The sequence below is a fragment of the Gymnogyps californianus genome, chromosome 1 (assembly GCF_018139145.2).
Source record: "Gymnogyps californianus isolate 813 chromosome 1, ASM1813914v2, whole genome shotgun sequence".
Taxonomy (NCBI): Eukaryota; Metazoa; Chordata; class Aves; order Accipitriformes; family Cathartidae; genus Gymnogyps; species Gymnogyps californianus.
The window spans coordinates 195,825,466-195,848,003 of record NC_059471.1 but is presented as its reverse complement, the minus strand read 5'-3'; the positions used below and the strand labels follow the sequence as shown (position 1 = coordinate 195,848,003).

General features: G+C 36.2%; 1 protein-coding gene across 1 annotated transcript in view; it reads left to right on the top strand.

Annotated features, from left to right (window-relative positions):
• Positions 1-22,538, top strand: part of GRM8 (glutamate metabotropic receptor 8) — a 353,252-nt gene that overhangs the window by 52,560 nt on the left and 278,154 nt on the right. The window contains exon 2 of the mRNA XM_050893816.1: positions 8,447-8,663. Within this exon, the coding sequence (XP_050749773.1) occupies positions 8,447-8,663 (217 nt within the window). The remainder of the gene's footprint in view (positions 1-8,446; positions 8,664-22,538) is intronic.

Genomic DNA, 22,538 nt, shown 5'->3' with positions numbered 1-22,538 from the left:
GCAAAAGGATAGTACTATTGCTCAGCCAGTGGTGTAAGGTGAAGTGGCCTTGCAGCATTAAAAAGTAAATGCAAAGATCAGAATTGTCCATTAAGCAGAGCACCCATCTTGTACGCTGCTGAGAGCACCCTCTTCTTCCATAGCGATGGTCTCTGTAATCAGAAAAATTCCTGTGGACAACTGCATATCCCCACAGGTGAGTCTCTGAAGTTGCCTGCTGTGCTCTCTATGGTACTAATTAGTAAATGAATGTAAAGGAAACCCAGTTTGGACTGAGGAATACTTCATGAGCTACTAGGTAAATTTATTACTGCTGAATAATAATAAAAAGTTGGCTTTGTTAGTTCAGACCAAGAGTAATGCACATCTTCGTATATTTTTCTCAAACTCATCAAAAGCGATTACAGTTCCAGACACTGACATGACAAGCTCTAATGAGGAAAGTAGGGCTAAAAAAGCTTTGAAATATCAGAGTTCACCCTGTGCTCAGCAGAGATTGACACAAGTCTAACATATTGATACACATAATTAAGTGTGGGTTTCCCCAACAAGTAGAAAAGGAATTTTAGTAGTTTAAAAAGTTCCTGCAGCTATCTGACCATCCTTGGCTTCCTGTTTGATCTGATGATTGGAGAACATAAGAAACTGTGAAGGAAGAGCTAACAGCCATTCCCAAGCTCAAGGTCCTCCCCAACCTCCCTCCTTGTGATTTGATCTCAATATGAATATTACTTATTTGATCTGTTGCTTCTTCAGTTTATCATTCAGTGCCTGGACCTCAGCTGGGTTTAAAATATTTAGAAAGAGGCTGCCTACAGATGGTGGATAATTTAATGTGCAACTGCTTAACGTAGTTGGTTTTCAGAGAGGCAAACGCCAGGATTTAAAATGATGTGGAAACACCAGAATAGAGCTCCCTTACTGAGAAAATGCCATTGTTAAACATTTATCAATAGACTCTCTTGCACAGAACATTGATGACAGCTCAAGCTGTCCTTAGATGGATTCTCATCCTCCTGGAGTTACATAGCAATGCACAGTGTGACAAGATGTGCTTCAGCTGTAAAAATGTTCGTAATGCATAAATATCCTTTTAATGTTTTTGCCCTTAAGTGCATCATATAGCAGAGACTCGTACTTTCCACAGTGGAGAATTTGTTTTGTAGATGCTGCATCTATTATGGGATTTGAGATTGTGATATCGCATTATTATTATTATTATTTTCTTCTATAGTATCCCTTGTGTGTAATTAAAAGTAATGACTTCTAATGAGTCCCTGACCTACTTCAACCCACTGGAAGGAAACTACTTCTCAAATTTGAACAGTTCATATTATACATATTCCTCCTTTGTTGCATCTTGTTCTACCCGGGCAGCACAGCAGGTCACAAACTGAAATACGCTTGCTGTAGCACGTCTGGTTAGACTTTATGAAAGATATTTTCTGGCTGGTGGGGATGCAATGCAATGGAGCTTTAATATTTTTTTCATCCCATAATCTGATACTATACAATTACGTGTATTAACTATAAGAAATTACTTTCTCTAGGGTAATACATTTTATTCAGTATACTGTAGTTGCTAGTCCATCTGACTACCAGAGATAGGTGTAATTGATAGATAATTACTGTGTTTGTAGTTGAGGAAAAAAAGAGAAAATCAGTAATGAAAGAGGATTTACATGTTTGATTTTATCCCCATGTTTCCACTGGGCTACCGATTGCATCTGCCTCTGTAATTTTTCGCATACCAGACCAACATATGATGGTTGCAGAAATAATTTTGTTGGCAATAAACTGTACTGCATTGATTCTCAGCTATGTCCTTTTCTCAAGAAAAGATCAGTGCAGCTCATTGAAGATATATTCTGCTCAGGAATATGTCTTCAGAAGGTAATTGATGGCAACATAAGTAAAGTAAAGCTAGTGAAAGAGTAATAGGAAGTGAAAAGAAAGAATAAAATAATTTACCCATCCCAGCTCAGAAACATTTCGGTGTGATGGATCACTTCTGTTCCTGTGTTTGGGTGAAAAAATAGCAATAGCTATGTTGCATTTTATCACAAAGACCATATCTTTGCACAATACCCATACAAACATATAGGGAACTTTCAAAAGATTTGTAACGACCTTATCATTAGCTCCTCGTCATTAGGTGTATGAATAGCAAGCACCCTTGACAGGAACTGATATGCTATTTACTGCAAATAGAATGACTTAGAATAATTTAAATGGATTAAAAAAAAATCCTGCCTTCCAAGTGAAATCAGCTAATGGCAGCTTTCAGATTATACTTTTGTTCTTTCCCTTTCCAAAGCTTTTAAATTCTACCAAACTTTTTTGAACTAAATGCATTTTAAATTGTATTCATCTAGGTGAAAAGCACACCTGTTTTTTCTTGCTTCTGGTTTAGCTCATATGAACATTTTTTTTGGGGGGGGTGGAAATCTGTGGTAATTCCTAAACAAGATGTGTTGCAGGACACACGATAAATACTGTGGTTGAGTGTCCTTAATGTACAGAGAGAGCATCAAGTGTATATGTCTAAATAAATATAGTTTAGAATTACATGTGTTTATAAATATAAGTGAATATATATATACATTTACTGGGAAAATATATTGTCACAGATAGATAGCTCCTCCTCATAGTAAAATCCATGGAAAGAGGCTGAATCAGAAAACTTCATATGCTGAAACTTTTCCACATCAGCTCTAGCAGAGGTGGGTTGTAGCCAGTGGAGTTGGCAAGGTGTCACCCTGCTCAGCTGCTCGGAGCATTGAATGGGGCATCTCACATCTCCAAAGGCATTACTGAGTCTTAATGTGTTATATCTTCCCAGGATGATTTAATGTTGGTTTCTTCTGAAAATGAATGAAACGAGGTCCCTAATAATGGTGTGAGTGACCTATTCAGTTTTTGTCATAGATGGAAAGATAAAGACATCGCAGAAGGAAGTTGATCATTATCTGTGCACAAATGTCTTAATAGTCATGTCTTAATAGCCAAAATGAATGGGATTGTGAGATTCAACGGAAGACATGTAGCTGTTTACAGTATTGTTCTACATAGTGTGTGTATAACAGTTGAATTAATCTCCTAGGCTCCCTTTATAGTCAGTGGAGAGAAATGGGCAGTTTCAGGGTGCATTTCATCTCCTACAGTTAGTAACAAAAAAGAACATTTTTTATCTTGTTTGGTATAGTGTAAGATATTATTAAGCCTCATCAAACTCTTTTGAATCTTGAATGTCTACCTTGAATGATTTTAGCATTACTGTATTGCAGGCTGACATGTTTTTCAGAAGTGAAAGCAGGCTAAGACGATGCTCTGGCTGATGGCAATTTACAAATGTGACTAATAGCTAAAATATAGTGACCTCAGCTCTCTTCCAGCAACTGTTCAATATCTAGGCCCTGAGGATTCATTTCACTGCTGTGAGGTTTTTGTACTCACAAAGAACTCTTTCTTGCTGTACAGAAGAGGGAATAAAAATCTTGAAAAGACAGGGCCATTAATGATTAATGATAGACATTTAAAATTCAAAAAAGTCACCAAGTTGAAAACGTGTTTCCACAGTCAAATTTTATTTCAAGCACTTTTACTCCTTTGCAAGCTTTATTAGTTGGTGGTAAAATGCCAGCTGATATTGAGCAATCATTAACCTAAAGTTTATTGACTTCAATTTGTTAGCTACAATTATTACTATTTTTAATGTGCTATTGCTAATACTCGTCAAAAAAGTGACTGCTCAGTGATGAGAGAATGGAAAAGGGAAATAAAATGCTAGTGGATATGTTAAAGTTAGTAGTGATAGGACTGAGTGGGTAGTGAAACTGAAGATGTGAGTGATTTAAGCCCATTACTCTGGGTGACTGTACAGCACAGTTACTGCTGTGAGTGTAACTCATAATCTGTAATGTTCAAAATTACTGGTGATTCCTTTCTCAGGTCTTTTTTCTTATGAGCTTAGCTCGTTTCACTGTCTGCTACTCTGCTCCCAAATCATGATTTCAGCTGAAAGGCTGTAAAAAGGAAGATGGCATTTGAAATGGCCAGCTGATACTTTACATTGACAAATGTAGCATGCAAATGGATTTGAAAGCTCAATAAAAAAGGTTCCGGTGAACTTCAGTCCAAAACTTGGACAGCATGTCATTGAAGAGAAGGCATACTAAGAGCTGCCTGCTGTGGTGAAGAGACTTTACTGGAAGGGCAAACCCAGGTCACTTTGTTTCCTCTGCTGTCCTTAGTGCAATACCTCTATGTTTTTGGGTTTGGATCCCAGCACTGGATCCACCAAACAGATCCAGGGTAATACTTCCCTGTGAATAGTCCTGGATTCGGGAGTGGTGGGTGGCTTTTATTTTCAGCGTACGAGGGACTGAAAGTGGTTTACCACTTGGCTGAAATAAATGAAAAGGTACGTTAGCTGCCTTTGGCACTTCTGAAGTTGTCCACACCTTCTCCTTCAGGGAGCAGAAGTCTGTTCTGTAGTAATGCTTGGTGGATATCTCCTACAGATGTTGTTCCACCTTTGAAGTGCTGCCACGGTCACGCTTTGTGGACAGTTAGTTTTGAAAGTAACTGCTCCGTCATCTCTAATCCTCTGGGAAGGGGAGATCTTTAGAGTCAGATTTTAAATCAGCTAGGAGGTGTATACAAAATGATCCAGGAAAAACAGAGACTAACTGCTGATTTTGGCTTGAATGTATCTTGAAGGGTTAGCCGCTCTACTTAGTTAGCAGCAATTGTTTAACTTTTTTTTGTTTGTTTGTTCCTAATTGTTTTATTTTTTTAAGCAAGCAGAATAATTTTCTGATGCCAGTGACTGCATAATAGAATGAGATGAAGCCACCACTGACTTAGATTAAAGGACTGAGGGATTGCTGGTAGTTTCAGCAGTAGTTCAGTATGCACCAGGATTAAGACCAGTACATAACTAAAGCTGGATATTGTTTCAAAGCACCACACTATAAATGTTTGTTTTTAAACGTTTAATAGATAGCTCAGGCTAAAAAAATAATTAAAATAAGTCTTCTATGCATTCCTCTGTATAATAATTTCAGAGTTCAAGTCTGACACCCACTAGAAGTCGAGAGTTTATCAGCAGATTATTGGTTAACGGGAGGCAGTGCCCAAACCATAGAGTAGGAAAGAACAGAAAAAAGATATCAATGAACGTTCAAATGTGAATGCTTTTAGCCATTGTCAGCGAATGTGACAGCTGTTGTGTGACAACCGATTCAAATGTGGTTATATAATCCACTGTTTTTTTTCTTTTTTCCCCCAAAGAAAAGGAAATACACTATTAACAGTGCTATATAGGACTTAAATACAATGTAAATGTTATGCATATTGTATTTAATTTTGAAAATTTAGATTGAGAAATCCAGAATGAGAAATATAAAACCCCTTTACAGGTCTCTTTCAAAATGCAAATTTATGTCTCTAGGGGCCAGTGGAACTTAAAGGATAAATACAGTCTGTATTTAGGGAGTTCTAAGAACACATATTACTGAATTGATAGAGCATAACAGTTCCCTTGCTTAGGCAGCATTATGCTCTATCTTGTAAAATGTACTTGGGGACACGTAAAATGGTTTATTAAACCTACAGTCCATAACTAGAGTTGTTACACTTTAATGTATATATTTTTCATTCATGGATTATTGAACCACTAAATCCTAACAATTTGTCCTTATGCCAAACTATTTCTTTGAGTTTTGTTCTGAGTCTTTTCAGTAATTGTGTAACTGTTGGAACATACCCCAAATCCTCAAATTTTAAAGCTGTTTTTCAGTGCCCTCCTGTATACAAATGTACATTTAAAAGCAGGCAAAGAAAGAAGTTTCTGTTTACTTTCGCACAAAATGCTTTCACAGAAAGCAATCCATGAGGTATTTCTGGGTGGGAGATCTGCAGTTTTGGGGAGAAAATTCTTGAGCGTAAAGTGTTGTCTATAACCATGAGGGATGTATACAAAAAGAAATAAGGAAAATAACTACGTATTCCATTGCATGAACCATTTTTCTCAAAACTTAGGGATGGCTTGCTATTTAGAGAGTGTCTTTCTCCCTACTTTTACATGACCTATTGTTCTTTCACGCTAGTGAAAAGTTGGCAGAAGTTATAAAACAGTGGTGATTTAAGCCTACCAGGTGTGCCTAATGATTTCAGGGTATTGGGTTTGGACTGTATTCACCTTCTGTTTTCTTCCACTGTTATTAGAAATAACTCTGGGAAAGAAGCTGAACTACAAAGAGCTGAAAAGTAGGAAAGTAGCTTCTCTTCTCTGCATTTTCCAAGGCCCTGTACTATTCATAGTACGTAAAATATTTCTATGGACCTGAAACATTGCATTGCTGTGTTGAACCAACGACTCTCCTACAAAGACATATCTCGGATTTGTTATTCATCTCATGCCTGAAGAGAAACAGGAACTGAGAAAGTTAATGGATATAATTCTGTAGTCTAGGCTTCAAGATTTTCAATGACAAAGTATCCGTCTAAAAGATCTCCTACTGGTGTTGATTTTATGAACATTATTGATGAAATAACTTTCAGCAAAGCAACAATGCCATAGTATTTGTGAAATGGCACACTGAGGAGCAAAATAAGTAAAATCACAGAGGTTGTCTTCATTTTTTTCCATCTGGAAAAAGACAACTGGTTTAGAGAATAATAGGGCAAATTTGGAAAGGGAATGATATATGCTCTAAATGTGCATAATTGTGTTATTACAGGCCCAAATCTCTTGTCTGTAAAGAGATAAAGATGTTTCGAACATTTTCTGAAAGAAAGGGAATTTATACAAGGCAAGTTTTGTAAGGACAATTTATCCTTTATTTTTACTTAGTGGATCTTTGCTGTGTTAGGAATACTGATTTCCATGAGATACAACCTTTAGCTTACTTTTTCTGTGATCCTCCCTTTCCTTTTTTTCTGTTCTCTCTGGTTGGTATTATTACAACATTTCAGAATATTTATTCTGAGGAGTTTCCATGAGTAGAAAATTTCTTAAAGAAGAATATAGCCAATAGACATAAGAGTTCATTTTGTTTGCTTCTGACTGAGAAATGATTTTGCCATCCCTTAGGCTATAAACTGTTTTTTCAGGCTGTAAGAGTCTACACTGTCTTTGCAGGTATGGTTAAAGACCAGATTCTTTAAATCCCTTATATTTGCCTCAAATCGCTTTTTTAGTTTGTGCTCATGAGGAAGCACTGTACAGGACCTAAGGGTTGCACAGAAAGCTTCTAGTATAGCATCTAATATGACAGTGAGCATTTACCAGATCACCTGTTATCTGGGGCTGCTAAATTCAGCTCTCAACAGAATCAATTTAGGAACTCTGTTCAGATTGCTTTCTTGAAAACTATTTTATGTTTTGTAAGATGTGAATTAAACACCTATTATTAATATAGATTACAAATGCAATGCAATATGTGGAGTATCTTTCATTTCAAGCTAGTGACTATTTCGTCAGTTTTACCATTTTAAATGAGAAAATCATTGCCCGTTTAATTTAGCATAAATGTTAATTAAACTTTCTGACTCCAAAATACTCTTCAGAATAACTGAATATTGCTTACAGATAGCTTCTTCTGGACATTGCCAAACCATTTACTTAAGATAAGAGTTAATAGAAAATCACCCTAGATTTTTTTTCCTATGAAATTAGTAATTTATTTTAAAAATGTATTTCAGTTATTTAGTGGTTTGCATTTTTTTTGTTTGTTTCTACAAAGAATACTGTGGTGGCTCCTACAAAGATTACCATCCTTGTAACCTTTCTGCTTCTCTATATGTATACTATATACAGATAATTTTTGTTGTTGTTGTTTTTTTTTTCTCATGAGATAGCTTTTGGTATTAACTACATCGTCTCCATATTTTTAAATCATGCACAATACCATATTAAAACTGGAAAATGAAAAAACTACAACAGACAAAGCTTGAAAAATAGGAATAAAATGGGAAAGCACACTTGCATGTACATAAATAAACAAAACAATGAAATGGAAATAATCTACATTTTACTCATCAAATTTAATTGTAGCATTTTTAAGAATCACAGTCATCAAAACTGACCTTCTCATCTTCTGTAGTAATAGTAAGAATTCCTCCATTTTTTAAAAATTTTTTTTTCTTCACCTGTTCCTACCTGAGCCAGGATCAAAAAAGAAGTTGTTACACTTACATGTCAAGAATCATGACATCCGGAGAAAAGCAGAATGCATTATTTCTTGGTGAGAGAGTTATACAATAAGACTTGACTGACATTGTACAAAATCTGAGATACTTTCTGATCAGTTGAGTTAATTAAAACAAGATAGTTCTGTGCAATGCCTGTGCATAATCTATTTTAAGCCTTTGAAACACACAAGTATGTAGTGTAAAATGGTGTTAGATTGGCTTGAATGACTTGTCATTTTATTTGCAGATACCTCAAATCAGCTATGCATCTACAGCTCCAGAACTGAGCGATAACACCAGGTATGACTTTTTCTCTCGAGTGGTCCCACCGGACTCCTACCAAGCACAGGCCATGGTTGACATCGTGACAGCCCTTGGGTGGAACTACGTGTCGACGCTGGCTTCCGAAGGCAACTATGGAGAAAGCGGCGTGGAGGCGTTCACCCAGATCTCCAGAGAAATTGGTGAGTGTATGTTTGTCAGGTTTTGTATTTATAGCTGCTGGGTTACAGAGCATCACTGAGCTCTGCCTAGGTCTACACAGAGTGGTCAGAACACCTGCAGGCGTGTTACCTGGACTCAAGTGGAGGGGGTTATGGATGATTTTGCTGCTTGTGTGTCTGCTGAGGTGACAGTTCTGGCAGTAATTTAAGAAGAGCTCTTGAGAGAGGCAAAAGATGTATGTCTCTTGCCCCTTTCGGAAAGGGAGAGCTCCTTGCTGAGTTAGGGGCAAAAAGCAACCAACAGCTGAATTACAGCCAGATTTGAGGAGATGCAATTGAATTGGCTTAGGAAAATCATAATCCAATGAGACCTCATTTTCCTTGTTCCAGCACTGATAAATCTAGTGTTTTTAATTTTGATGAATTTGAAAAACAGCAAAAATATCTGTGAAGTACAAAGACATACCCTTCTTGTTTTTCCTTCAGAATGAAATGTGCTGTATAAATACAGGCATTATTATGAGAAGTATATTTAAGTCCCTTTGATCTTTTTTTTTTTCACACTACCATAGTTATTTCTGGCCTGAAAAAATGGCTATTTCTCAGGAGCAGTAGGTTTCGGACACCAAGGAATAAGATGATGAGTAACAGGTGGTTTGAAAGAGGGCGGAATTGGTCTTTCACTAAGTACAGTGTTAAATGGCACAAAATAATATCCTTTCAAAAAAAACCGAAACAAAAATTGCAAACAGCCTTCCTGTCCTTCCTCAGAGAGCCTGGATTAATCTACTGGATTTGACTTTCAGGGCATGTACATATGAACTCTGGGTCTTTCAAGTCAGTTTGGGTGAGAAAATATGATAATATCTTCCATTTTCAATAACCACATGTAAATATAGAGACAATCTCAATCATATAGGAAGGCACATGTGTGTTTCAAGTACTTATGCTTGAACCATAAAGGTTACTGATTACTTGCAACAATTCGGCAGGAAGACAAAAACACAGTGATACATATAATTGGAGAACTGGTGTTTATAATATGCTTGATTGGTTAACTAATAAATATTCTGTTTCTAGCTTCTAATCAATGCTGTCAGAGCCTAGATGTCTTCATGGGAGAGCTAAGGCTGACTACAATACACTGGTTTGATCTGGAGTTAGCAAAGGCGTGGATAATTCTTCCACAATTCATATCGAAAAGAGGCAGTTTATCTATTGTGTCAAATACAGCAGTGAACAGATTGGCTGCCCCAGACATTCACTGAGTAGTTCATTGGCTGAAAATCACTTTTTCTTGAAACCATCTGCAGCCCAGCTATTTCTGCTGAGTCTTGAAAGTAGACAAATAAAATGCTTAGGACTTTTTTACCATTTCCCATTTCCAGAAATATAAGAGTTCTTCAGATGGGTGCAATAATGACAACAGTGATTTAATTATAATCACAATGACTTGAGTTTGTGTCAGTTGGATCTTGATCAGTCCTAGAATAAAAAAAGACCATTGTCATTCACTAAACAATTATTGTTAATAGGATTTATTAAATAAATATTAATCCAAAGCAGTTAAAATCATGAATGGGTGTCCTAAACATTACAAGATCTGTGTAATACCAAGAAACATAAAAAATTATATTTGTTTGTTGTTTGCTTTTTTTTTCCATAAGACTTTTGTTCTCTACTAGAGCACTTGATTTTGGCGATCTCTGTGCTTATAGCAACTTAACTTACCCACTATTGTGGGTACCAGGGACTCGAATGGTTCTGAAGAAGGAAAACAGAGGAGAGGCAGGAAATTAGAAACCAGACAAGTAATTTTTAATTCCTCAAAAAATGTTGAAATAAATAAACAGGTAAATCATATGTAACCACAGGGACGTGATCAATAGCCAATGCAGAATTGTCAAGAACAAATAGTATCAAAACCATCTAGTAATTTTCTTTGACAGGATAACAGCTCTATAGCTGGAGAAGAAGCACTTGACGTCATGTCTCTTGAATTTAGTAGTGTTATCTCAGCTGCCACATACAGTATTGTCCTGAGCAAATTTGGGTATTGTGATTTAGGAGAAAATATCATAGGCTGGATGCAGACCTATTTAGAAAACTTTGCTCAGAGTAATTAGCAATGGTTTTTGTTTAAAAGGACGAATGTTGTGTGGTATTTGGCAGTGATTTATGCTGGAACAGGTACTAGCCAATATTTTCATGTTTAGTGAAGTCCAGATGGACTTGGAATGAAGGATATGCCTGTAAAAGCTGGAGATAACTTCGAGCTGGGAAGGACTAGGAGTGTATTGGAAGAGATTCTTAGAGTCCAAACCCGAAGATATGGTCTGAAAAAATAGTATGCAATTTAAGAGACAAATGCAAGGCATTGTACTTCAGCAAGAAGGATCTGTACAATAAGGAATACGGAAAGACTGGTCAGAAAATACTATCTCAAAAAATGATCTGAGCATGCTGGTAAATTATAGCCTGCCTATATTCCTCATGTTTTACTGGAACATGTAGACGGGCATACCATGTGTAAAATAATTTGAGTAATCCTCCAATTTGCCTGGCAGTTGTGAAACCTCATTTTGACTCAGTACAGGTTTTGATCCTCACCTCACAAAAAGTGAGAGATTCTGCAAGCAAGAACAAAGACAATCACAAATCTTGAAAATGTGGCCTATGAGGAGCGACTGAGCAAGGTGGTTAGTTAGCCTGAAGAATAGTTGACTAAGAAGGGAAGGTGATGAAAAATAATGTTTTCAAATATACCAATGGCTTTTACAGAAAGGTAGAGGACCACTTGTTCATCCAAATACCGTGTATGTGAACAGAAGTAATGGAATTAACCATTACCTTTAAGACATTAAAGCATTAGACCGGCTTGCTTGGGGACATTTTGGAGCCTCCATTGCTGAGGATCTGGGAGAACGCATTAGACAAACACCTGCCCAGGGATTATATAAGTGTACTTAGTTCTTCCTTGGGGCTGTGAGGTGGATCGGATGATTTCTTAATGTCCCTTCCAGCCCGATTCTATTATCCACTGTCCTCAGACTTTCCACCTGAACCATAGGGCTGGAAATGCTTTTAAAATGGAAAGTTTGAATAGCATCTAATTATGAGGTCTGAGACTATAGAATATAGGTAGGTTTATAAAAATCATCACATAGTATAAGTCTGCACACAAAACAGCAAAACTTACCAGCTCTATGTTAATAAACTGCGTGTTAAGAGAATCTAATCAGGTTCCACCTGTGCTGCTGGCATACAAATGCATAGGACGGCTCAACTCCTTTCTGAGTACTTTACATCCTGTTTAAGTAACCAACAACTGGGAGCAAAATGAATGTGAAGATAAGCATAATGGAAAGCAATAAATTTGAAGACAAGCTGTGAAAGAAATTAATACATTCATTTCTGAAAAAATTTCAGTGCCTAAGAGGACATGTGAGATAGCAGTTTTGAAAATATGAATGGGAAAACATGGGTGGTTTTTTTGTTTGTTTTTGTTTGTTTGTTTGTTTTTAAGTTTTCTCCACTCAATTAAGAAGGGTAGGGTTTTAAATATTTTTAAAATAGAGATTAATTTCATGTACTTATACTTTCAGGTACTTATTTGTCATGAGCTTGACTGTTTGCCTCTAATTTCCAGTTTGATTGGCCCTCTGCTCAACTTCTATTTCTTGATCAGTAACAGAAGCAGAAAGGAAGGAACAGGCTCCCAAATGAAATGTGGAATACTGAAAAGGTCAAAGTGGTGCCACCCTGACTTGTCACAGAATATATTAAATATCAAAATCTGCTCTCATTTTAATGACAAAGATCCTGTCTGGGACAAAGCATAGCTGGAAATTAGATATTTTACATGACAACAATTGTAAAGAGAATAGGGAATGGTACTTGTTCCATTGCACTCTTCCATGCATTATTGTTTGAAAACAATGATTAAATTTATAGTATTTTCTACTCCCATTACAAAGTTAATCAATGATATCACTATAATCATTTTGGCATCGTGATCAAATAATTTTGGTACGTTGGCCGAAGGAATGAATTCGTACAAAACGATAATGCTTAAGAGTTTAAGCATTAAATTGAGTGAAACTTGACTCACTGAGAGAAACTAAAAAGGGGAAAAGAAGGAAGCATATTTTACCAAGTCCTCATTAAACTGTCCTGCTGAATATTGCTCTTCTATTTACTTTGCTGTTAATGATGTTTGACAAAATAAATGTTGGAAAGTCTCTAATCAGACTTCTTTTAATGGTTCATTCCCCCTGCTATTAGATACCAAATGAATTTACCATCAGAGAGAAAATCATGGGATCCTTTTCACTTTTTTGCAGAATACAAAAACATTTGGTTCAGCAAAATCTCTTTGGGGTCAGAGTACTTGCTCAGTTAGTGCAGAGTTTGTACTGGAAAACGTAACAAATCCACAAATAATATATGAAATGCTATGTGACAGATTTTATCTCCACTAGTGGTCAACGAAAAATTGGCACAAATGGTGATGAGTACTGGCAGTGAAACATTTATGAAACTATCAGAAGAGGAGGTAAAAATGATAAAGGCAGGGAACTGTAGCTGATCATTAAGAATAGGTGAGAAACTTTAGCATTGCTTGCCCCTTTTTATCTTGTAAGTTGGTTTTGCACGTCTTGCCAGAGGTGTAAAGAAGACAGCAAAGAGGATTTAGGACTAGATCTTTGACTGAGCCAAAATGACATAACTTCGTAGCAGCTTTACCCCAGAAGAGAACAGTGTACTTAATATCAGCATGTACCCTTGAATGCTTGTTTTTAGGAACAGGGTTTTGTAGTTTTAGCTATTCCCTTTATCCTGGTATACTGCAGTTAATAGCATTGTTCTGAGAAGGGGCTGCAGTTACTTTATGATCCTTCATAATATTTTACCATTACTGTCACATTGATAACTATATAGCTAATTATAATGAATACGTATATTGAATGAATGCTACAGTAGCTTTATTTAAATTGCTTCAGACTTCAACATAGCTAGCTATATTTTGTTTACATAGAGAATGGTCTGTGACATTTCTTTGACATAGTTCTTAGGTCATCTTTGTCTCTTGTCAGTTTTTTTGTGTGTCTACAGCTGTGCATTGTATCTCTGCTTTTCTTCAAATTATTGGATTACTTCTTATCTTTAATATCTTTTGGACGTCTAAAGTTTTCAGTGGATAAAGTGAAAGCTTAGTGGGAAGTGGGGAGGGAGGGATGAGCAGGAAAATAACACTTAAGGGTGTGTAACCTTTCCTCTCAACTTAGATTATTCATTGATAATTTAGAAATAAATAAAATGGATTGCTGTTAAGATTAATTCACATTTCCTGCAGTCATCTTTGTATACCTTTGATATAAACCCAAAGCTTTTTATATCTCGTTAAGTAAGCTGATGAATAGACTTTCTTTTTTTGCCCCCCTCAAGATGTTGTTTAATAGAAGATTAAAAAATCTTGCAACATGAAGACTGAAGAAATACAATATGTGAAATGTAACCTTTTTCCCAGAGATATTTCTGCTTTAAAGACTGGTTTCAAGCTTAACAAATTAATTTTCACAACTAATAACATTCTAACATACTCTTACAAAGGGGAAACAGTTGAATTCAATTTTAAGTTCTACTTTTATATTTATGCAGCTGAACTCTATTGATAACACTGTATTTCAAGCAGCAAGCTGTAATTAATAATAACACTATATAATTGGCTACAGGAGCTTCAAAGTAATGTTTGAAAAATTACAAAATCAGATGGTAGGTGTATTAATATTGCAAAAGCTTTAAAATTATGCCAGCAGTTTTAATATTTGTACCAATTAGTACCTGATAAAGAATAGTGTAATTTTTAGGGGTTTATAATGGAGGACCATTTTAATTTCTCTCAGTGGTGCTAATCAATATGATATTCTTCAGCTTTAATTATATGGTTTTTTTCTCTATAGTTTTAGGGAGCAGTAAGCATACTTTCCTGGTATGCTCTCTGACCCTCCAGTGATTTTTTCGAAGAGCGACTACTTTAATAGCTCTTGAGGGGTTTCTTCTTCAGTCAATAAGTTGAGGCACTTTTTAAACCTCCTGTAGAAAGCTCACTAATTACAGTGGAGGGAGAAAAAAAGGCAGACAGCTTCTGTAGAACTGGGTTTTGTACCTGCCCCAAAGAGTATGTACCATACAGTGGACTGTATTGACAAAAGTTACATAGCCAACCTTGCTTCCTTAACCAGCACAGATTCACTGATAAGCTTGAAAGAGTTGTATTCTGTTTGGGTTTCTTATTTTTGTGGCCAATTCAAACAATAATATCCCTCATAGAGGTGCTTTTAAGGTAGTATGACAAAAAATGCCAGAAACAAAGAAGCCCAAGTAATTTACAGACAACATAATTTTTTCATGGATTGTCTAAGCAATGTTGTCACATATTTGAAACCACCATTATACTTTAATACTTAGGGAGTGAACTAAGTAGTTATGAGAGTTGGCAAAGGGGGTCCCAAAGAGGCTTTATTCCGGAGCTAGGGATAGATACAATCCCTATGCTACAAGGGATATGCTTGTACGCTAAACACTTCATCTTGTTCCCCTACTTGTACAAATTATTTTTATTCCACAGGACACAATTTGCAATTTGATTCTGGAAAGAAGTGCTGGGCAAGGAATAGGGACTTGTATGTGCTTGAAACTGAAAGAAGTCAGTGAATACTTCTCTGAATTTCATGGGGTTTAGCAAAGGATGAAGTGGACAGGAAGACTGTCTCTGAGGCTGCCAACGAGGCTCGGAGTAGGAAGACCTCACGCTTCCTGATTTTGCCTACTGATATTTATTGTCTCATGCCAGCTGGGGTGTGAACTGTGGTCAAGACTGAGTTCATTAGCTATTTTTATATGGTACAGTTACCAAATAGCTGTGATATTTAATCTCTTTGGAGTCTGAAGCTGATTTCATTTTGCTTACAGCAGTCAGCTCTTGGAGAGCTGAGACAAATAAGCTCCTCAGAGAAAGGACCAATGTGTTTCCTCAGTGATGCCTACTGTGGTGAATTTAGAGCATTTAGAAAACTCTGAAAAATAAACATTAAAACCTCATTATAATATGGAGGACCTCTGCACCTTTATGTGTATACTCACATATTTAACTTACTCCTGTAAGTACTGTAGAAGTCAGTGGACTATATGACTTTTTTTTCTTCTTACTTCATATGAACACCAGATATTTGCATTGGTTGTGAGCACAAATTCAAAGAATGTTAAAAATGTCCAGGAAACAAAGTTTTATTTCGGCAGTGCTTTTAGTGCAATGGCTTGTTTGTAGAACCTTTTAACTTAGTCATGATATCTAGTTCAAGATTTTTAAATGTAGAAATGCAAACAAAATTATAAATGTGTTGATGCTAATTTTAAGAAAGCGATCTTACTAGATTAAAAGCATACTTTTGCTGAAATATAGTGTGGTGTTCATAATGAATATGCTTTTTCATTAAGTGGTTTTTCAAATACAGAGCTCTGCAGCAGTGGTTGGGGATTACAAGTTTCAGTGTCTATAAACTGAAGTCAGTAGTTTAAGGGAAACTTTTCAAATAAGATGTAAGGTGTACTTTTTAATATTAGATGTGAATAAGCATTTAAAAAGTACTAAGGGATACTGGTATAGTTATTTGAGGTTTAAATCATTAAGAGAAATCTTTCTAAAAGGAAGTTCACTAGAAAATATTGGGCCAAATTTAGAAATCACTGCTTAAACTGTAGTCTATACTATGCCTGAGACCTCTATGATTATAAGGGTGCTTTCTGGACATATAAACTGTTATTAAAATTTCTGAAATAAAAGGTAAGATAAATATATAGGTATTAATGTACCATCAGATCATTGTGATGACAGAAATGAGATTTCTCAAGTGTTGCTGTTCTGTGTATTGGTATGTATTACTGTTGAGCCTGTAGCTTCTCTTAGATTCTGTGACTCTCTTTTGCTAGAAGGAGTCCCAGAGCAAATAATTCACTCATAGTGAAAAAACTCCTGTGAAAGCAAATTTAGGAAATGTCTGAATCAAAATGTGTCCATTCTAGTTGTTTATGACCAAATTTCACACAATCCCATTAACAGGAAGTGGATTTTAACAGAGTTAATCCCAGTGGATATTCTTGTTGTAAGTGAAAGTATTTGTAAAGAGGATACTGGAAGGGAAAACATCAAGGACACGCAATATGATTTGCAGTCTGAATAAAGCTGCCCATGTCTGGTTTTTGCATTATGATTTTGCTGTGGTGCAAGACAGAGGACAACTGTGGGAAATACTTTGACAGCTTATTTTCCATGGTGGTTGTGCTTAACTTGTTTAAAAAAAATAAAAATAAATCTGTCAATAATAAGTCCCAGAAGCTTCACAGATTCTGCAATGAGTGAGATTTTTTTTTCTCCTTTATCAAGAACTGTCTAAGAGCTCCTTTGTCCTTTTTTTTTTAATATATATAAACTTCTGTTATTGTCACTTCTGCAGAAAGCTTGTTTTCACACAAGATTCAGCATGGCATCTTTTGTATTGCAGTGGTGTGAATGATTGTTGCTAGTCCAGCTTGAATCGGGGATCGAATATGCAGACCATGGCATAGCCTTGATCAGAGTCTGCGTGAGTGAACTTTGCCAACATAATATTTAATAATTTTGCTTTTCCAGCGTGCACAGACTTTTGTAAGGAAAGCCTGTACTTAAGGGCACTATCTGAGCAAAGGTGAGAGGAAGGACATGGGCTTGGTCTGTATTTACATGTTCTTTTTTGTTAACATGTCAAACGGTTCACAGTATTTGAATTGTAATCTTGGTTGTGCTTCACTTATCTAGAGTCAGTAGTCTCATTCACATTAAGTTACACCTGGTAAAGAGAAGTTCCTGGCTCTTGAGTTTGCTGAGAAAATTGCATTTTTCTGTCTGTCTGTCTTTCCGTCTTCAGATGGTTTCTAGTAGTTTTAAATGTTTAGCATTTTTGCAGCTTTGCTCTCTACCTGGAGAACTGTACCTCTTAAAAATCACATGTGAGAAATGCCTCATGATTGAATATTAGCAATATACTCTTAGTATCAGCTCTTTCATGATCTGTGGCTGCAGTTTAAACAATGAAGCACTGGAACTGTCAGACTGAGTCAGACATTGCTGGTCAATATCTTGTCTCCAGTGGTGGCCTCAATTACATGGAAGAGAAAGATACCAAAATCTTACTTAACAGTCACAGGCAGAATTACCTATCCAAGGAGTGTTCTGTAACCCTAGGTATTTAGTGGTTGATGCTTAGATTTCCTGAAACATGAAAATTTATATCCATTATAATTTCTTCTTGTTATCATTTTAACCTCACTCATTGAATGTCCTCTTGTTTCGATGCTACAAATGGTTTGCAGGAGAATCCAGTTAACCTCCTTCATAGCATGCCTTCTTACTTATCTTAACTCTGGGTTAGAAGATATGAAGTAATTGCAGTTTAATAGTTTTTGTTGTCAGTTTCTGGATCCCTTATTTCATTTATATCTCTGTTAAGCTGTGTAGCCATGACTAAACACTCCAAGTAAAGCCTTACTATTGATTTATGTAGTGTCATTGTAATCTCATTTTTATTCTCAGCCCCATTCTTTATACATCCTGACAAATTGTAAGCTTTTTCTGTTGGCTGCTGGGTATCAAGCACACTATTTCAAAAAGCTATCTGTTCTGACACTCAAGGTTTATTAACAAATGGCTACAGCTGATTTAGAAATCAATGATGTGTGTGAACAATTCTAGGTATTCCTGCCAGTGTGTGCTCCCTTGTATTTGCCAATAGTCAATATTTTTCTATGATATACTTGTTTATCTAGCTTTGAATACTCTGTCTCCTCTCTCTGCTCTTGTTTATTTCAAATAATTTTATACTGTCTTCAAACTTTCCAATCTTTCTGCTTATTACTCTCTCGCTCCCTTTTTTGAAGAGCATGTGTTGTATAAACCAAGCCCTAGTAGGTGGTTCTAGAGCAGAAGTTTGTTTGCCTTTTTGAGTGCTGAATTTTGACTGTTTCTTTCTATTCGTTGTTTTTGATCCTTAGGGGTCCCTTCCATCCCCCCCCCCCCCCCCCCCCTTTCTGCCTAGTGATCCCAAGTTCCTAAAGTCTTTCTTCTAAAAACTCTATTATGAACTTCAGTATTCTATATGCAAGGCTGATATATCTGTTTTGGTAGTAACTACTGTTACTTTCTAGATACGTACTAATAACAACAGAAGGCAGAGATTTGAACCTACCTTATAAATGTATCTTGTGTAACTATATGGCCCTCCTGAATGCATTTATTCTTCAAGGTGCTTTAAACTCATACATTTCCCTATTATGTAGGGTCATACTATCTGTTACTGAGCCAATAGTGCTGGTAGTTCGAGGGTGAAAGTTAGTAACTTTCAACACGTGCTAAGTTGAATTCTTGTTATCATCCAGCTGTACATGAAGCCCCTAATTCAGTCACATAGAAAGCTGATGTAACAGGGAACTGAAGTCTTTCAAGTATTAGGTTAGCCCTAAATGAAACTTGGAATTTCTCTTTCTTTAGACCTTTTGACAACTGATAATTTCATTATGAATTGAGACAGAGGGAAAGTGCATTACCTTTTTTGTACAAACTTCTGCATTACAGTTCAGCTGAAGCATGTTTTGTTCAGATTTCAGTATAATTTTATTTTTAAAAAGCTGTAAAATGAAACAGAAAATAAATTTTTCATCTGATGGCTTTGCAATTATGTCTTCTGATATTAAAAAGAAAAAATGAACAAATACAACTGAAACTTTGTTTTCAAGATTTTCATCAATTTTGGCTAAATGGTAATATCTATGAGAAAAAAATAATCATAAAGATTAATGCCACCCAAGAATCATCTTTCCTTCCTTCCTTAGGCCAAATTCTGTTAATAAATAGTGTATGTACATGATATATGGTCTACTATCCTGGGCAGTTCTACAGGGACCTAGGACGCTGTTAAAGCAGACAGTGTTGTTTTTTCTTTTCTCTGAAGAGAAAGCAAAGCAAGAAAATAACTATTCATCATTCTGTATGTTTACATAACATGATACGTGACTTTATGCACATTATGTTATGTACTGTGCTGTGACATATATGACTATATCCTCAATAGTAGGATATATACATAGTCTAGTCTCCTCACTCTGTTATACCTTCATGGCAGGTGTTTTAAGACTGAAAAAACTTATTAGGACTTACCAAACTTAGTGTTATGATTGGTCTTCTGGGATTTTTTGGGGGGAGTCTGAGAGATAAAAAAGGATAGTGTAAATAAAAACAAAACCAAACCATGGCATACTAAAGAGATGTCCACTATCATTCTTCCTTTATATTATGGTAAATTCCAATGTGTTCTGGACATTACCAGGAGGATCTTCACTTCTCGTTTTATTTCTTTATGACTTTCCCTACTTGTTCTAATCTTTCACCCCCCCACCCCCAATACAGAAGTATCCAGGGCCTGCATGAGAAACAAGTTTGCAGTTGTCACTGACTGCTATTTTTAATATGCTATGCTAATACAAGACACTTGAGCTTCGCTCATCTGCATGATGTAGAAGAGTTGAATGAGTTGAATGTTACAATGCTGACAATATTCTTCCAAGATTACAAGCTAAGAACGTCTGATTGGAAATGTCAAAGTGACATTCTCGTCTTCATTTTATTTATTTTCTTTCTTGTGTTGAAGGGCAGGGGGCCATATTGTGCTCTGAGTCACAGTAAGCACACGTTTGCTATTAAACTTGCAGTGAGGTAGCTTAGCAGTAACAGCTCTCTCTTGGATGCTTGCATGAGTCTGCATACATTCAGACCGGGGTAACCCTTTTAGTCAGCTACAAGTCATTCCTTCAATTCTGTTACCTAATGAACTGCCCACAGAGCTCCAAAGAATTCTGTTCAAAGAATAGAATATTTCAAAGAATTACTATTACTCATTCCAGAAAAAACAGGCATATGTGTAAGCTTCACTAATAGTTGGAAAGACTCCTACATTGAATTTTTTTCTGTTAGAAATGCATGATTTTTTATGCAAATTACAAGCTGTGATACCACTATTTTAAATTGGGATGGCAGAAATATGCATATTGTGAAACCTTACAGATTATAAAAAAGATTTTTTTTTCCCCTCTTACTAGAAAAAAACCCTGTTTCTTAGGTCAAAACTCTGTCCTCTCAAGGACTTTCTATGATGGAAATAGTGTTGCTTGTTCCTCTACTTTTTAGCATTTCTTCAATATAGAATGATTAGTGGCTTTTCATCACTTTTTAGAAGAAACTGAAATAGAACTAATTGTTTTAAATGCTGAAATTCTAACAAAAATGCCGGTCTCTTCCTTTAACATTGTTAATTAAAGCGGGATATTTTGACTAGACAATTAATCAAGAGAATGAGTTACAAAACAATACCCTTGAGTAGCAGAGGTGTCATGCAGATAAATCCCTATGTGCTGCTGTGGCTGTATGCGTCCAGAAAACTTCCTGCCATGTACATACTGAGCATGCTATACAATAGTGTACAGAAATACAGAATACCCTTCATATGCCTTCATAAGTCAGCTTCTCCTTGGGCTGCTTGCCAAAATGCTGTGATTGGTCATAGAGGGAGGAACAAAATTTCGAAACCCTTGCAAACACAAGAACAAGGCAGTTGTAGATTTCCAAATTGAGAACTGAGTCCACTGAAGCGCATGCACCTATGGAATTCGTAAATGTTTGGGGAGGGAGGGGCTAAGAAAAACGAAACTATCCCAACACCTCAATGATTCCTGCAAACGTTTATGCTGGTAATGTTTAATTACCATTACACGATCCATGACATTTGCAGGATGTCATTAATCCCGTGGATGTAAATGCTCTCTAAATTAAGAACAACCACACTTGTTTTCAGGAGTACCAAGTCAAGATCTGCTTTCTTTCAAAAATGGGAACAAAAAGTCTGAACTAAATTTGCGATGAAGTTGTTTATTTTTGTAGGCATTCCTATTTTCCTCTTTACTTCTTTTCCTTTATTTTGATGGTGGGGTGTGTGTCTTCGTATTTATCTTCTGCATGGCCTACTCCCTTTAAAACAGCATGCACATCCCAGAACATCTGAGAGAGTCTATAATCTTTGAGAGAATTACATCTTATTGAACTTCAGCAGTGCTACCTGGGGTGCAAAGAAACCCATAGTGGCAGCTTTCCTAGAAAGGCCCCAGAAGGATGAGAGAGAATGGTATCGTGCAGTCCCAAGAAGTAAACAACCTCCATTTTGTTAAAGTTTAGGCTGAAGTTTGGCATGAGTACAAATTCTCATTTAGAATGAGAAGCTGTATAACTCAACAGAGCCTGCCCAGGTCTTCAGTGCTGTCCCTGTTGCATATAATAACTTTTCAGAATTTCCCGTGGATGATGGGAATAAAGCAGAAATCCATAAGCCAGAGACCCTATTCACTACTTTGTTCAGACATTAGCCAGAAGAGGGCAGTACTTTTATGTACGCTCTAGCAGGTGAATTGTAATATATTTTGCTAGCATATTGGATTTGCTGTGAGACGCATTACAACATTTTGCTAAGGCCAGTAAATTGAGTGATACGATTATAAGTATTTTACCCAACATGTTAATGCACTTAATGAAGTGCAGATAATCACACTGCTCAATTTATAAGAATTGTCAAACCTCATAATTACTTCTGTTATAATGTAGTATTTTATGGATTAAATCCTTTCAGAGCTTATTCAGGAGGTAGAAATATTATTTAATTTCAGTAAAATTATTTTAATTGGTTCATGTTTTTAATTTTTTTTTCCAGAATCATTTGTTTTGCAAAGTATAATGTCCCTTTCACAGAACTGAGATGT